This window comes from Oratosquilla oratoria, chromosome 12 (assembly GCF_046742065.1).
Source record: "Oratosquilla oratoria isolate Oo_2021 chromosome 12, ASM4674206v1, whole genome shotgun sequence".
In the NCBI taxonomy this organism is placed as follows: domain Eukaryota; kingdom Metazoa; phylum Arthropoda; class Malacostraca; order Stomatopoda; family Squillidae; genus Oratosquilla; species Oratosquilla oratoria.
In genome coordinates this window covers 50,015,276-50,034,189 of record NC_134788.1, presented here as the reverse complement: position 1 = coordinate 50,034,189, position 18,914 = coordinate 50,015,276, and the positions used below count along the sequence as shown (strand labels likewise).

Sequence of the window (18,914 nt, the reverse complement as noted above, 5' to 3'; positions counted from 1 at the left end):
ATCCCTGCACCTTGTCCACTGCCCTGGATCAGAAGTAGTGTCGCAAGACACAGCACATCCACAGCAAGGCCGCTTCATGAAATCGGCGACCCCCTTTATATTTATGAATTAATCTACCTTCTTCTTTTTATTCTCCTTCTCCTCCTTCTCCTTTTTCTTCTCCTTTTCATCATCTTCTTCTCCTTCTTCCTCTTTTTCTTGGGCATACAGTCTACAAGCTGGGCCCAAAACCTCTCTAATAACTTCATCTGTCTCTTCCACTGTCTCACTAACTGCTTCTTTCTACTATTTTCAATTGGTGACAGAAGCAGTTCCACACTAATACAAAGATCTCAGAGAAATTCAATTCCATGTCTCTTGTCTTCAGATTTCACTAATATGTGAACCTTTATCTAGAAGTACAACTTATGGGAACTGACAGTCAGACTCTGGTCTCGGCCAAAAATCTCTGCCTCTATTTTCTCCTCTCCATTCTTTGACATTAGAGATGACAACTTGTGACTGCTGATAGATGGAAAGCATGCTAACAGCATGCAACACAGACAGTGATCCATTACATCTTCTTGGATCATAAGGGAGGACTCAAGGATTCTGAGTGACTTCTTACAGGCTGTGGCTTTCCAGTCAGGAGGATTTGAGGCAACAGTTTATATAATTTGACATCAAATGACATGTACATGATTAAGTTCTTTCCCTCTTAAAAATAACATTTATTTGGAAGGTGCTGCATGAGCACCAGCCCTCCTTAGAATGTCATAGAGATAATTTTGAAGAACTGGGCATTCTCATACTTATTAAAATGCCAACAGCTGTGCAGCAAGACTTAAAGAAAAAAATGTAAAAATTTGGAATAGTGAATTCTTAGGGTTTGGGAAAATATTACAGCCATTTTCACAAGGTACATTTTCTGGCACACCATTCCAGACTTAAAAGCAACCTCAAACATCTACAACAACCTAACTTCAGTACTCTATACTTTCATACAAAAACATATACTCAGGTCACAAAACAAACAATGCAATAAACCTTTAGATACTACATTACACCAAACTTCCTCAGAAATCAACCTAACATAGAAATCATTCCTAAGATGAGCAAGAAATGTACTGGCATGCTTGCACTCGAGTCAGGCCAAGACCCCACACTAAAACAGTTCCAACACAGAATAGACGGACAACATGCACCATTTTCCCCAGATCCAGCCACCATCACACAAGGGATATAGAGTACTTAATACTGCACTGGCCTACACTCCATCCTACTAGATTCCAGTACCAAATCTTTTCACTGAGTGACTTATAGATTGAACTAGTACCCATGGCCTGCTTCCTGGTGATTGCAGGTCTTCTACAATAGAGAACACAATGGTTGATAGTGATAATAACAATGATGATAATTACTCCCTCAAGTTTCACTGAGTGGAACACCCAGTGCCCCACAATGGCTGACAACAGCCTTCCCACAGATCTATCAGGAAAGAAATTTTGGATTGTTGTCAATGTTGCAGCTGAGAGCAGTGGAAGGAGGAGGGCAGTCATTGGTTGTTAGTTCTCCGTGTGTGAAAAAAATGTAACATACAGTTGAATTTGATTGAGATCTTGGGGCCAGCCCAAAGACCAAGTGTCAGGGCTGCACTTCCAGATGGAAGCTTGGGAATAAGATGGGTTTCTGAAACTGGCAGCTGTGCTCTCCATTGTACAGGACCACTTGTTGTTGATCTCAGACTGATTGATCTTCTGGTTATTGCAAGATTTAATTTAGCAGAATTAAATGATCTGATGTTTGCGAGGACAATATCATAAGAAACCTATGAAATAAAATCTGAATATGATAGACATAATAGGAGTTCCCACCATGGCCCAATCCCAGAGAGCAAGAATCTATTATAATAAAGTTGTAGCCTCTGTCTGTCTGTCTGATTATTTATTTGTATGCACACGAACTCCTCCTAGGGTTTTAGAGATAGGCCCCCATAACCATATATATTCTGATACCCTATCACTCCAGGTACTTGGATAACTATATTTCATTAAAAAAAAAAGAAAAAGAAAAATTGGTTAGGGGTAAGGGTTAAAGTCGCGTATTATTTTTTGTGACTTAAGAATCAATATGATTAAAGAAACCATTGTATGTTTCCATAAATATTATTTACATTTGTGAAATTAATGTTGCCACAAACCATGATAGCTTTTGGAAGAAGAAAGCATGTTTATGGAAAATTATTGTATAGTTTTACCAAATGTTGAAATATTGGTTATTTTCATTTAATTTTTGTGCGGGTGGAAATAGTTCATTCACATACTCTTACGTTTTTGCAGATAAAACCCTATAACTATATATATTCTAAAGATAAATAAACTAGATACATTTCTTCACCTTTCAGCTATAGACATTTATTGTCAATCCACACACACACATGCACATAAGCAAAAACAATACATGAATTTAAAAAAAGTTTAGATAAAATTAGATATGAAGACGGGACACCACGAGCATAGCTCCCCTTCCCGTAAAATAAACTAGGTAAATACAACTAGGTAAAATACACGCACACAAAAGAATGTGTACACATGATACTTGTGTTTGTGTATGCATGTATTTTCATACTAGGGTTTCCCAACTTTGGGAGGGGGTGGGGCGCACACCTAGGAGGGGGAGTAATTAAAGCTATATTTTATTAAAAAAAATATATTTTGGTTAGGGTTAAGGGTTAAAGTTAGGTGGTTTATGGTGAGGGAACATGCCACTACTGTAGTCCCTCCTTAAGTTATTATTTTTGTAACAGAATCAATATAATTAAACAAACCATTGTATGTGTTCATAGATATTATTTGTATTTGTGAAATTAATGTTGCCACAAACCATGATAGCTTTCTTAAGAAAAAAATAATTCAAATGTAAAATGATTGTATAATTTTACTAAATGTTGAAATATTGCTTATTTTCATTTAATTTTAGTGTGGTGGAAATCTATTATTTACAAACTCTTCCTAGGTTTTTCCAAATAAACCCCTATAACCATATATATTCTGAAGATAAATAAATTAGATACATTTCTTCACCTTTTAGCTGCAGGCATTTATTGTCAATCCACACACACACTCATACATGCATGTAAAAGAATGTGCACATGTATTTTCAAACTAGGGTTCCCAAACCTTTGGGTAGTGGGACACACATCTGGGAGGGGGAGTGTTTAAAGCTATTTTTAATTTAAAAAATATTTTGGTTAGGGTTAAGGGTTAAAGTTATGTATGGTATGGTTAGGTTAGGGATTATTCATGAACAATTAAACTTTGAATTGCTATTTTACAAATACTGTCATAAACAAAAAAGAAAATTATCAACTTTTGATTTGTTATTTTTTAAAAATTGATTTACAAGCAAAAAAAAATAAAAAGTAAATAATGTCATTTTGAATTGATACATTAAAAAAATACTGTTTTCACATTTTTCATACATTACATTTTCCATTGAGTTATATTGATATGTGTAACTTTTCTCCTCACAAATTCTATCAAAATTAAAACAATCAGCATTTGCCCGCAGCAACAAGAAAAAGGAAAAAAAATTATAATGTAATTTTGAATTGATACATAAAGAAAAATACTGTTTTCACATTTTTTGTGCGTTACATTTTCCATTGAGTTATATTGATACGTGTAAATTTTCTCCGCAAATTCTATCAGAATTAAAATAATCAGCATTTGCATGCAGCAATGCACCGGTAATTTGGCTAGTCTTTTATATAAAAACAAAATTAGTTACAGTCTTGAAGACATGTCAACTTTTTCACAACTAAAAAGGGGCCCGAACAGCTGAATAGAATAGCCTAGTAATAGAATAAAAGGAGAAGTATTGATACAGAAATGGCTGGTTGAGATACTTGTAGGTATACACAGCTGTGCATTTCTGAGGAAAAGTTTTACACGGGTGTGTATTTCTGAGGAACAGTTGTACACAGCTGTGCATTTCTGAGGAACAGTTGCACACAGCTGTATTTCTGAGGAACAGTTGTACACAGCTGTGTATTTCTGAGGAACAGTTGCACACAGCTATATTTCTGAGGAATAGTTGTACACAGCTGTGTATTTCTGAGGAACAGTTGCACACAGCTTTGTATTTCTGAGGAACAGTTGCACACAGTTGTGTAAACAGCTTGGTGACTCTCAAGTACCCAGTGGCATGGAAGTGGTTAAGGCTAATCAAAGGATTAAGGACAAATGTCAGTGTCTTCATGTAGAGGAAGAAGGACTCCACTCCAGGGCAGATGTTCTCAAACTCTTGGCTGTAACCCCAATAAATTACTTTTGATAGATTCCCAATTCACAAGATTATTAGTATGGAATGCTTTATACAGCAAAGAAAGCATGCGTGCATAATGTGGCTTTATGATGCATTATTGAGCATCAGGCAGGTCAATCGCCAATGACAAATAGTAGATGCCTTAGGGTAGGTAGTAAGAGGGAGAGAAGGATGGGTTGCAGGATCTCATGACCCCTCAGAATTATTTCGGGACTCCCACTTTGAGAACCCTTGCTCCAGGGGACCCAGCTGATGACCACTAAACAAAGCAACCCCAACATGCCCATTTCTACCCAGATGTCTGTCTAGTTTCCCAGAGGATGTGGGTCTCCTGCAAGAAAGAACTGGAGTAACAGGCTGATTAACTGGGGGATTATACTGTTGGCACAAAAGTCCAGGGAATAAGATGTACATACATATACCAAAGGCTTTTTTCTCTCTTATAAGGGAGGTAGCCAAAAAAAAGGCATAAAATGTAAGAGCATCAAATTATGAAAAAGAGAATGGAATTCTGTATACATTAGATTTGTTCCTAACCACTTTGATATGACGCCTACATAGGCGTCATGAGGCATGAGTGAATACATAAGGATGACATTGTCAGCATCTTGATAATATACTTTTTTGTAGTTGTATATGAGTTACCCCCAGATTCTATGAACTTGTTTGATCACGTACTGTCCCCAGTACATAGATTTTCATCTCATCAACCACATTGATTTTAATTCCATGCCATCATGGTTGAAACTGACAAAGAACTTGATGTATGCATTAATGGAAACTGATAGTAGTCAAACTATGGACTTGAACTAAGCTAAGATGTAACAAATTAAAAATGACTTAACCCATTGCACCATCAAGAGGGATATAAGTTGAACACAATTTCTTCTATTTGAATGCTTGAGTAACATACATATACATGAATGTTATGCTCAACCCACCCTTGTCATGATAGCACAATTGGTAGTAAGTGCTCAGTGTGCCCTCTTGATGGCACACTGGAGTAAGTCACTGCTCATTTGTTACATCTAAGCTTGGTTTGAGTACTTTGACTACGTTTCAGTTTCTGTATATGCTTCCATTGAGCCTTGTCAGTCTCAATTATGATGGCATGGAATTAAATGAAAATTGATATGGTTGATAAGATGAAAATCTATGTGCTGGGGACCATTCTGTGTGTGTATAAAATGAAAATAAATGTGATAAAATGAATATTTATATATATATATATACATATATATATATATATATATATATATATATATATATATATATATATATATATATATATATATACAGTACTACCTCTCATTAATGGACTAAAAGGGGGGGTAACAGTGTCCGTTGATGTGAATAATCCATTGATTTGGAGTGGCTTTTGGGTGGCATAGTGATTGCGCGCACTAAACAACAGCACCAAAAACATAGCAAAAACACCGCAAACACAGCTAGTTAATGTCCGTTAATGAGAGGTCTCACTGTACATATATACATACATACATATATATATATATATATATATATATATATATATATATATATATATATATATATATATAAACAGAAATGTAGTAGCACATTTGTAAATAACGCACAAGAAACCCACAGTCAGAGAAAATAAACTTCAAATGAAAGAAGATTCTATATTTCAGCTACCAGCTGTAGCCCTCTTCAGGAAAGTAGGTACTTTCCTGAAGAGGGCTACAGTTGGTAGCTGAAATATAGAATCTTCTTTAATTCAAAGTTTATTTTCTCTGACTGCGGGTTTCTTGTGTTTTATATATATATATATATATATATATATATATATGTATATGTGTGTATATATATATATATATATATATATATATTCATAATCTAAGGGGCTCTTCCCTCTTATAAGGGAGGTAACCAGCCAAGGCACATACCCTCCCTCCACTCTTTCCACTTAGACCCACCACCTATGTTTCCCTCTCATCATAGCTCCTCATTCATCCCCGTCTTCTGACCACTGCCTGGTTCAGAAGCAATGCAGAAAGACACAGCACATCTGTAATAGGTCTATTTTATTTACCCAGTGACCCTCTTTGTCCCCATAGACAGAAAATAGAGAAGATGGAGAAATTCCTTCAGGCTGCATCAAAATATCATCAACTTACACTTGTACCCTACTTTCTCCCTACCCTGCTCAACAGACATTCCCCTCTTGCTCAAAGCCCTTTTCATCCCATCTATCCACCTCATCCTTGGTCTTCCCCTCAAGTTCACTCCGTCCACCTCTGCTTTCCACTCTCTTTTTGATAATCATTCTCCACTCATTCTTTCCATGTGCCCAAACCATCCCAATACTCTTTCATCAACCCTGTCTGCCATCTCCCTTCCCACCCCTGCTCTCCTCCTCACCGCATTTCAGATACTTCATCTCAAACACACTTAAACTTCACCTTTCTGCCTCTCATTCCAAGTCTCCACCACACTTTGTGCCTCTTTTATATTTCAAGTCCCCACCCCTATACAGTGTCATAGGCATAATCACCCCTTCTTATAATTTCTTTGCATCCATTCTGAGATGCCTATTTCTCATGACAGTGTTCAATCCCCCAAGATATTTACTAGTTTCCTTTGCTCTACAAGTCACCCTCACTCCTAATCTTCCATTTCTTGTTACATACAACCCTAAATACTTAAAACTATAAACTTCCTCCAGCCACTCTCCTCTAAAACTTACTTCCAATTTGCTGCCACCCTCTACCCTTGTACATCTCATCACCTTACTTATACCCACTTTAACTATCAACTTTCTCCTATCACATACCTTCCCAAACTCCATCACAGGCTCTACTACTCTCATAAAAACACTTGACTGCTCAGCTTTCCCTGAATCCCATATATATACAATACCTTTCACAATGCCTTCCTTCTACCCTGTCATAAGCCTTCTCCAAATCTATAAAGAAGAAAAAAAAATCTTGCAAATCTGCCTTTTGTAAACCCACACTGTTCCCCACCAATTATTCCCTCTGCTCCTCTCCTAATAATCTCAAAACCTTCCCACATGCCTTTCCAACTATGCTTAACAAAATCATTCATCCAAAACTGCTACACTCACATTTGTCCCCTTTTCCTTTGTAAAGCTGAACTATACAGGCATTCTTCCAGTCCTATGGCACACCCCTCCCAAATGCATACACGAGAGAACCTCACTAGCCAATCCACTATAACTGTACTTCCATTTGTCAGACACTCTACTTGATACCCATCCAAACCAGGTGCCTTACCAGCTCTCATTTTCAAAGCTCCTTGTACCTCATCTTTTCCTATATCTCTTCCATTTTCCCCTTCCATCAGTCAGTCAGTCTCTCCCTAACCTCTTCTACATTCAACAATTTTGTAAAAAGTATATATATATATATATATATATATATATATATATAATATATATATATATATATATATATATATATATATATATATATATATATACACACACACATACATCATACATCATACATATACATGCATAATGTATTATCCCTCTGTTCTGCTACCTTTCTTAAATATCTCCTATATCAATTGTGGTGTGCTGTTGCTGGAGCAAGGATTGGGCATATCTACAAGTGGGTCACTATTTTTTCTTAATTCACTTGATAATTGTATTTATCTTATGATTATTAGTGGGTGCAAACACGAAATACTTAATCATTGTGTGACATACAGTGGGTCCACTCTATACAGGAACATGATAAGGGTGGTAGGCTTTTGTCAGGCCTTCCAGAGCTCTTGCGCCACACCCCTGTGCACCAGCACTGTGATTTCATTCCTTTGGTGCAATATTGCCCAGAAGAATAGAAACACTGGATATTTCTGATATCCTACACTGTTTTATCCTTGTCTCACCCTAACACTATAAAAAATGTCAAATGAAAATTGTCAAAACCAGAACTACCGACACTGGAACAAAGAAATGAAAGAGGTGACTTGTTGACCATCTACAGAATTATGAGAAGTCCTTGATAGAGAAGACTTACTAAATTGGGATAAGAGAAGTACAAGAGGACAGTTATAGAAGAGACTTGAAAAAAAACAGCTTTCCCCAAAGAGTAGTTGATGTATGGAACATACTAGATGAAACAATAGTGTGTGCAAAAACAATACAAGAATTTAAGAGCAAATTAGATATGGTGAGACACAGATGGGACACCATGAGCATAGCTCCCTTTCCCATAAGATACAACCAGGTAAATACAATATCTTTTCCTTAAGTGACTTGTGGGCCAATCTTGTGGTCATAAGGGAGCCATGGGTCTTCTGCAAGAGAGACCCGGGGCAATGCATTGACTGATGTATTTTTTTCTACCTTGACAGAAAGCACACCACCATCCCTGAACTCAAGCAGCAGGGACGACTTTGTCCCAGAGCCATATATGGATTGACTGATGTATTTTTTTTTTACCTCAACAGAAAGCGCACCACCATCCCCGAACTCGAGCAGCAGGGATGATTTTGTCCCAGAGCCATCTTCCGCAGCAGTTTCCACAACCACACCCAACTCACTAGTACCTGCAGATGCTACTACCACCAACACCTCGTCCACCATTTCTCCTCCCACCACCCCGCCAGCCAGCACCACAGCTACGGCGAGCCCTGCGACGAGTGATATGAGGGAGGAGTTGGAGAACGAGGAATTCGTATGCAGCAGTGGCCATGGTAATTGAGGCATAATCGTTTTTGTTGCAGACAATATTCTTATCCATTGAAGTTTCAGTTTTTTAAGGGATCTCATGTTTGAACCTATGGATGTTTGGGCCCAGGAGAACATAAACCCACTTTTGGGCAGACAATATTCTTATCCGTTGAAGTTGAAGTTTTTTTTAAGGGATCTCATGTTTGAACCTGTGGATGTTTGGGCCGGCCCAGGAGGACATAAACCCACTTTTGGGCATTGGCCCCCCAGGACATAAAAACCCACCAGTTCCCAGAGTGGCTTTATGTCCTCCTGGGTCCAAATGTCTGCACAAGTGGCAGTTGGCAAGTGTTGGATTAAGAGACCTAAGTGTATAAGAAAAGAAAAAATAAATAAATGGATAAAAAGATAGTATATATATATATTATAGTAATAATAAATAATAAAAGTAATAATATATAAATAGAATAAATATACAAATCAAGTCAGTAATAAATGCTTACACAGTGGCACCAGGAAGATTATTCTCTCTTTATCCATCTTGTTGAACAGCCACATGTAGGCTCCCAGCATTGGTCGCAAATATTATGTTAGGAACTACCCTCAGTGCTCACCAGCACATTTATACGAAAACACGTATGAACTACAGAGAGATATTACATGATAGGCTAGAGAACTTCATTTTAAGTCAAGTTTCATTAAATATAAGCATAAAAGAGAAAATATTCCAGGGATTAACAAACCGCTTTAGCCTTTCTCACTTCAGGTCACCATCCAGAATTGGATTTACGCCAAGGTAATCCGTGTGGAAGCTGACACTACCTCAGATAGACACACCTTGCTAAAGACCACAGAGCACAGTCTGTAGGTGGCAGCACACTAGGCATCTCTTGTGAACATGCTACGTGCTTTTGCTACTTTGCTCCAGTAGGAATGAATTTGGTTACCATCTTTTGTTTGTTTTTCAAATTTCTAAATGTCAAATTACTGTAGTGTCATATAATGAGAAGCTGAATGAACTAAGAGAAGTTAAACCTAGAATATGAATTTTAGACAATGTTGAAACCTTATGAAACTTTAGAATACTGTAACTGAAATCCTTTCTACTCAAATGAAGCACCAAAAGATGGTAGTGTGCTAGCCTAGTGTGGTGCCATCTTTATGCAACAAAACAGTAATACAGTACATTAGCATTAGGTACTGATGACAGGTGTCCACATGAGGTGGTCCTGCAAGAGTGATCTTAAAGTTATATCCCTGTTGCCCATCTTCTGTGCCTGTCAACTTCCTTACTTACATTTGGAAATTCACACTTGCTTCTCAGACTGAGTCCAAGATCTTTCTTTATCAGCTTCATTTATATCTCCACTTTTAAACATGAGGAAATGTAAAAGCTGGCAATTGCTCCTCGATCTGTGTTGCTTTCAACCAGTGGTTAGAAACAGTGCCACACTAATACAATGCAGACATCAGGCCAAGATTCCTTCACAGAGATCTGTAGTAGGACCTGAGAACTGTTTGCCAGCTGCTGGGGACCTGGGGGTTTCCGGTCAGCAAAACTCAAGACAGTACAAAATCTCCTCTTTTTCTGAGTGACCCCGGGGCAGTTTCCAGATACTTTGGGTAGCGAGTTTCCTACGGGAGATAACTGAAGGAATTAATCAATTGATTTTATTTACAGAAGGAGGGCTGGTACTGGATGATGAGGAGAAGATTTATTTGCAAGAGCTCATTGGCAACATTCCTACCTACACCATCAGACATGGTAAGAATCAGTGATGGTGATGCTTTTGCAGCTCACGTCTCTGTTATTTGAGCAGTACCATGGCCGAGGAATACCATGGCTGGAACAGGGTTTTCCCACAAATCCCTTACAGATTATATATTGTGTTGTTGGTGTGTATGATTGTGTACAATGCAGTCTTCCATAATGTGTTGTATAGTGTTGGGTGAAGTGTTACATCCTGGACAGTTATCTATGATACGGTCATCCAGCATCTCCTGGTAATTTAGAAGAGCTGTATAGTGGCCACACCATATCCTGGCCAGGTGGACTCTGCCCTCTCAGGCGAGAGAGGATTCAGAGGGATGGATATCAAGGGGTCTGGCATGGTTCACCATGGTCTTTGGATCACATGTTGGACTCTAGATCGACAGCTATTTCCCCCCTGGTAGAGAGCTCAGAGCTCGTATATGACTGATATATGGGTAATGCTGTGACCTTACATGCATGCACACCCCCAACTCCTCGCCCATGAGAGTTGGAGTAATAATCCACAGCACAGTGATACTGAAATTATTTCAGCCCTGGGTGGGATTTGCGCCACGAGTGCATGTGTTGGTAGAAGTGATGAAAGTAATGTGTGAAGCAGCAGTTGTACTAACTGTCATGTATAAGAGTGAGAATTGGATAGTAAATGCTAGAGAGAGAAAATGTCAATGGAGGCATTGGAAATGAGATGTTGGAAGGCTAAGTACTGAGTTACAATGCAGAGAATCCTCTGTTTATGATGGTTTTGACTTCCTCTGTACATTCTCCTTTGCTAATTTTTAATTAGAAAGAATTAATTGGTGAGTGTGATAATAGACCAAGGAAGGAAGCACCATTTTGGATTACTACTTGTCATTCTGTTGGTTGTATTGCAGTTTTGGAATGTTTTGCCCTTCATTAAGGCTTCCAAGCATAAGGTAGACTCTGATGGCAGTGCATTGAAGGAAAGGAAATTAATCACAATGGAAGGTGCTTACTCAGGCTGGTTCTGACTTATGCCAGGAATCAGTCTGTGATGTGGCATAGGGACAGAACTCTGTTGTAACTTGAGGAGGATCCCTTGTATATGACAAAGTAAAAAATTCTCCAAGGAACCAGGGTACAGATGGGATAGGGAGAAAGAGTAGAACAGGCCAACTTGAAGGGATATGGTCTTAGGTTAGAACTGAAATTATTGGAGTGTATGTGTGTTTATAGTTGGATGTTATGGTCATGTTTACATAGAGTGGTGTATATGTTTATTTTCACTGTTTTAGAGTATTGTTTATTTAATTTATTTGTTATGATTACTCTTGTGCTCTCTCATGGATTGTGGCGACCAATGCACCCGCAGGTAATGCAAGAGGAGTGAGTGGCGAGGATTCTAGCAAGCGGCTAGGTTACCACGAAGACCTACCACCCACCAAGCGTTTCAAGGCAGACCCACGTTTGGAGCATTCTGTTCTGGAGGTGCAGCTCCCGACCACTCTAGGTGGTGGGCCCTACCTTGATGTGAGTAAGACTGTTGGAAATAACATACATACCCATACATATACATATACCAAAGGCTTTTTTCCCCCCTTACAAGGGAGGTAGCCAAAAAACAAAGTCACAAAAACCATTCCCACCCATTCCATCCCTAATCACTCCTCTCCTCTCCACCCTCTTCCCTCCCTCTTTTCTTGGCTCCTCCAGGATGATGAGTCATCCCTGTATCTTACCCACTGCCCTGGGTCAGAGGCAGTGTTGCAAGACACAGCACATTCACACACAGCAAGGCTGCTTCATTCATTCAGCGACCCCCCCCCCCTCCATCCCCTCATGCAGAAAGAGAGAAGACAGTGAGAAATCCCTTTGGGCTGCATCAACTTATTTTTTACATGTACTCCCTCACCCCCCCACAATCCCCCACCCACTCCCCCTCATGCATCACAGTATCATCTATACACAACCCTTCTCCATTCACCCCTATCTTCTGTCCTCTCCCATCCTTCCTCAACAGACATTCCCCTCTTTCCCAACACCCCTTTTACCCCGTCCATCCATCTCATCCTTGGTCATCCCCTCATGTTCACTCCCTCCACCTTTGCCCTCCACACCTCTTTTACTAGTCTTCACTCATTCTTTCCATGTGTCCAAACCATCCCAAAACTCTTTCATCAACCCTATCTCCCAACTCCCTTTCCACCCCCATTCTCCTCCTCACCTCCTCATTTCTCACTCTTCAGCCTAGTAAACCCGATCACACTTCTCAGGCGGCTCACCTCAAACACATTCAAACTCTTCTGATTTGTAATATTTATCTTACTGGTCCAGAGGTAATTAGGAGGCAGGGGAGACATCTAGGGCTTCACCCCTGGATCTGCCACTGCATTTATGGATGCAAATAATGTGAAAAATATATAACCAGAATGAGACATTTAGAAACACTTCAACAAAATTTCTCATGGATCTTCTTTCTTTTCTTTTATGTAACTAGTATTCATTCTGTCACTCTCATGATTTATTCAATCAGTTATTTATTGATTTACTTATTTATATGATTGATTTTGATTATACTATTTAATTCTTTTTATTCGTTTTCTATTTACTGAGTGTGTTGAGGCATCGTTACTTGCGGCAAAGGTTGAGGGGGTGGCGGTTTGAATCCTGCCACTGGTGAAGTTGATCCAAGGGCATGGTTCATTAAATTCCATGTTACAAAATCCTCTGTAAGGGGCACCATCCTAGCCTTCTGATGGGAGGAGTTTGTGAATTTAAACCATACAATTTATCTATCTATATTTATTTTGTTTTATTATTTGTTATCATAGTTATTATCATTGTTATCTCCTCCCCTCCTCCCCCAATAAAAACCTTATTATCTCTTCTTTTTTTTTCTCTCTCTCCAACGGACAGCAACGTGTGGGTTTGACAGCATGGCGATACTGGCTCTACCACAAGAATGCACAGCTGTCCCCTTCGTCCTGGGGAGCCATCAAGGACCTCCTGTCCATGGACTGTGAGGAACTAAACCAAACCCTCTGCCTCTTCCTCAGAGACTTGCGTAGGAGCAAGCGCACTTTCTACCAACCAGACATCATTTATTACATGCTCCTAGGTAAGAGTTGACAGTAGTATATATTGTTATCATTACTAGTACTATAAAATCTTTCCTTATATAAATTTTATATAAATCCTTAGAAGGAAAAGATTTATATAAGGGAAGAATTTTTTTTAAGAATACCACAGTAAAATTCTTATGGTAGTATTCCTAGAAAAATTCTTTCCTTATATAAATCTTTCCCTTCCAAGGACATATATAAGATTTATACAAGGAAAGAATTTTTTTAAGAATACTACCATAAGATTTTGGTAGTATTCATAAAAAGTTATTTCCTTAAATAAATCTTTCCCTTCCAAGGATACAAGATTACAAGGAAAGATTTTTTTTTAAGAATACCACTGTAATATTTTTAGTGGTATTCTTAAAAAAAAATCTTTCCTTATATAAATCTTTCCCTTCCAAGAATTTATACAAGATTTATGTAAGGATTTTTTTTTTTTTCAATACCACCATAAGATTTTTATGCTGTTATTCTTAGAAAAAATTCTTTCCTTATATAAATCATTCCCTCCCAAGGATTTATATAAGGATTTTTTTTTCCAGAATACCACTGTAATATTATTACAGTGGTATTCTTAAAAAAATTCTTTCCTTATAAATCTTTTCCTTCCAAGGATTTATTTAAGAGGTGATTTATTTAAGGGGTGATTTTTTTAAGAATACCACTGTAAAAAGTGGGAAAGAAATGGGTAGAGGGAGATTGTATGCATTTGGCTGACCACCTTCCTCATGAAGGGGAATAGATAGACATATTCGTGAAGAGTGCGAGTCCAGGAACCATCATATAGACGTAGAAAGTTAACGCTGGACTTGTTGAAATAAGTTTATTCCTATGTTTCAAACCCTGTTTTCAGTGATACACAAAGAAAGCAAAGGGAATCAATATAAAGGGGCATGCGTGCTGCCCTGGGAAAGGTCTCCTAAGCAACCGTTGCCTGCCAGACAGGTCATTCATCACCAGGTTGTGTATCCCTGAAGACGAGCCCTGGACATGGTTCCAAATGTAGGAATAAACTTATTTCAATGAGTCCAGTGTTTACTTTCTATGTCTATACAATAGGAAGACATGTTTGCTGTGAGGGATTGTGGGGAGGGAGGGAGGGAGTTGTTCTTTGAATGCACTTGGAACATCTTTTCACGAGTTGTTCTGTGTGAGAAAAATGTGACGCTGCCCAAAGGGATTTCTCCCCGTCTTCTCCTTTTCTGCATGGGGGGACAGAGGGGAGGTCACCGATTTAATGAAGCGGCCTTGCTGTGGATGTGCTGCTTCTTGCAAAACTGCTTCTGACCCAGGGCAGTGGACAAGATACAGGGATGACCCATCATCCAGGAGGTGCCAAGATGGGAGGGAGGGTAGAGGGTGGAGGGGAGTGGAGTGTGATAGGGATGGAATGGGTGGGAGCGGTTTTTATGCCTTTGTTTTTGGACTACCTCCTTTACAAAGGGGAAAAGATCCTTTGGTATATGTATGTATGTATGTTCTTTACAGGTCTACAGCAGTTCCTGTTTGAGAGCGGAAGGACAGACTGTATTTTCATGGACTTTGCTTTTGAAAAGTTTAGCAGCTGTTTCCAAGAAGTTACTCAGTCATTCCTTGATCAGCTGGCAGCTTCAGGTGAGTGCTGCAGCTGTTACATGTCTCGCAGCAATTTTGGGAACACCTGGTACCATGTTGGGTATTTGTCATACCAGCAAGTGTCTGGGCCCTTTGATATAGGGATGGTTTCTGCTGGCCAGATCCAGCAGGTGAGGTGAGTTCATTCAGCTTGCTGCTGCAGTGTTCATGTAAAAAAAAAAATTGTCTTCATTTTAGTTTTTGAGGATTTTGTATTTTGTGCTGCTGCACTGTTCATGTAAAGATATATATATTATTTTTCTAAAACATTTTGGTAAATATATATCTTTGTTGTCTTCATTTTTTGTGTTTGTATTTAGTTTTTGTGGATTTTGTATTTTGTGTATTGGTAAATAAATATGTTGGTTGTCTTTAGAGAGTGGAGGATATATGGAGGAAGGGGAAAAGGACAGGAGGTAGGAAAGTGCTTCAAGTAAACTGCTTCAATTAAAAAGAAAAGGAGAAGGAGTACATGAAGAAGCTGAGAGAAGAGTGGGAGGGAGGGAGGGAAGGATAGAGTAGAGCTAGGAGTGGAGGAGGAATGGGGATTTTTCAAGGAGGGATGAAAGAATGTAGAGGAGAAGAAACGAGCATTCACAGATTGGTTGCAAAATAGGATGAGAGAATGATATGAGAGGTATAAAGAAAAGAGAAGTAAGCGTAAAATAAAGGAGGTAAAAAAAGAGCAGTATATATATATATATATATATATTTATATATATATATATATATATATATATATATTTACATATATATATATATATATATATATATATATATATATATATATATATTACAAAGATTACAAAGGCGGAGCATGCCGACAGGAGACCTTTTGATCCATATCTAGGTCGGATGCGAAAAAAAAATCATATTAATAATAAAACAATAAATAAAAACTTTAATAATGTAAATAACAAATAAAATACATAAACAAATGCATAGGTATAGTTAAATAATAAACAAACAGGTAAATAGTAAATAATAATAAATTGACATATAACTAATAATAAATGAAAATCAGACAGACAAATGATAACAAAACAAAAACAAATAATATAAGATAAATTATAATCATTACAGCATCTTACTTAGGTATTTATCTAACTGATTCTTAAAGCTTCGAACTGAACTACATTGCACTACCTGTGCAGGAAGTTTATTCCATTCATTTACTACACGGTTGGCAAAGTTGTTTCTACCTACTTCTAAATTGAATCTATTTCCGGACAGTTTGAGACCATTGTTTCTTGTCTGATTCTCATTCAATGTGAAAATTTTGTCACTTTTGATGTTGTCAATTCCCTTTAAAATCTTAAAGACCTGTATCAAGTCACCTCTGAGTCTACGCTTTTTTAGGGAAAACAGATTCATGTGTTTTAGTCGATTTTCATTGATAATATTTGATATGCCTGTAATGATAACTACAATTTTATGTTTTATGTATATACATTATGTGTCACAAATTCACCATAACCTTAGCTTATTTTTTGTAAGTTTTTCGGTTGAGTGGATTTATAATACTTTTGAGTAAAAATCAATTTGGGGGCTGATTGGATTTTTGGGGGGCTAAGCCCCCCCATAGCCCCAACCACCATGGCTACAGCCTTCAGATAAAACAGAAAAAATTGCTTTAACCATCTTGTTTTCATTACTCAGAAGCCATGTTCTCTGATTACAGCATTGTCTTCGTCAGTGCGGGTGATGACTTGCATCCACGAGGAGGTGTTGTGGGAGAGCAAGCAATTAGGTGCCCACACTCCGCATGTGCTTATCAATAGTCTCTTCTATTTCAACACAAAGGTCTTTAGATTGAAGGTAGGTGGTGGTTGATGTGATGTATTGGACTAGTGCTGCTCACACTCTGCATGTGCTTATCAATAGTCTCTTCTATTTCAACACAAAGGTCCTTAGGTTGAAGGTAGTCTTCCATTTCAAGGTGTTGTTAGGTTGAAGAAGGTGATAGGCACCATGAATTGGAATGCACAATTCAACACAAACTAGTCAGATGAGTTGGTTACTCAGGTTGGAGTAAGTACCCTTTACACAGGAGGAGGTGCTAAAGGTGGACCTGTGCAGTATAGAGAGAGTATGTAATGAAGTTTGTGTGCAAGCTGGAACTTCAACATAGTTATGAAAGATAAATGAATGAATAAATGAGAAAAATAAATAAGTAAGGAAATAAGAAATATAGGAGGGTTTCAGTTAGCACCTGTATGCCAAGGCTGTATTTTCAAATGGTTTGTTTGCTGTTTATACGCCCCAACCTCCTTTTGAAGAGGATCATATCTCTGTTGGTGAACAAGTTGTATTTATCATAAATGTTAGCCTTAGACAATCAAATACATTTTCTTCTGCCATTTATTTATTTATTTTATTTATTAATAAATTAAAAAAAAATTCCCAAATGTTCTTGAAAAAATTTATTGATAAATAAATAAAATTCTATTGATTTATTAATACATTAATTATTATTTTTTCCCATACTTTCTGGAAAAAAAAAGTTATTAATAGATAAAATAAATAAATAAATAGTAGAAGAAAAGGCATTTGGTCATCTAAGGCTAATATTTATGTGTTCACCAACACAGTATATGATCCAAAATAAGAGGGAGGCTAAGAGGGTGGAGGGGAGTGTGATAGGGATGTAATGGGTGGAAGTTGTTTTTATGCCTGGTGTTTTTTTTTTTTTTTCCTTTTTTTTTTTTTTTTTTTTTTTTTTTTTGCTACCTCCCTTGTAAGGGGTAAAAATCCTTTGGTATATGTATGTATGTATTTTTTTTTTTTTTTTATGCCTTTTGACTTTGGCTACCTCCCTTTTACGGGGGAAAAAGCCTTTGGTATACGTATAGATGTATTAATTTCTTTCTCTGATTCTTTGTTTCAGACGGTGGAGGAACACATGTCATTGTCCTTTGTGCAGATTGTCAAGCAGTGGCGACGATCCAACGACCACCTGGACAACAGAACTTCTCTGCTCAAATATTTCCCCAAAAAAGGTTTTAGGGAAGAAGGTAGGAATCTGTTAGAAACAGGACACTGCGCACTCGTAGAAAATAAGGACACAAATTGAGATGAGGTGCACTCAAAGGAATGTTATAATTGGGAAGGAGTGAAAGAGGAGGTGAGGGGTTCCATTCCTGTGCCGAGTTGTTGTTGTTGTCGTTCCCTAGACCAGTAGCTCTCAACCTGTGGTTCATGGAACGTTATTGGGCCAAGGCGGTTCACAAGTGTGGCTGCCAGCCGAAAGCTACTAGCAGTTAGTGCATACAAAACTATTAAATTTAGTCTTGAAGTTATCTTCAAAAAGTTAAAGAATAGCAATACATAAGTATGGGGTATTCGTGAAAATAGGTTGAGAACCCCGGCCCTAGACTGACTATCTGGCCAAGCAATCCCATTTGTAGACCTCTCCAAGGAACACCGTGGCTGGAACGGGGTTGTCCCACAAATCCCTTAAAGAGTGTATATGGCG

At 38.0% G+C, this 18,914-nt stretch overlaps 1 protein-coding gene across 1 annotated transcript in view; it reads left to right on the top strand.

The window, feature by feature from the left end:
- The window catches only part of woc (zinc finger protein without children), a 118,377-nt gene that overhangs the window by 89,960 nt on the left and 9,503 nt on the right, over positions 1-18,914 (top strand). Inside the window, exons 14-20 of the mRNA XM_076195871.1 lie at positions 8,746-8,991; positions 10,650-10,733; positions 12,073-12,230; positions 13,617-13,818; positions 15,314-15,439; positions 17,121-17,257; positions 18,327-18,453. Coding sequence (XP_076051986.1) covers positions 8,746-8,991; positions 10,650-10,733; positions 12,073-12,230; positions 13,617-13,818; positions 15,314-15,439; positions 17,121-17,257; positions 18,327-18,453 — 1,080 coding nt within the window. The remainder of the gene's footprint in view (positions 1-8,745; positions 8,992-10,649; positions 10,734-12,072; positions 12,231-13,616; positions 13,819-15,313; positions 15,440-17,120; positions 17,258-18,326; positions 18,454-18,914) is intronic.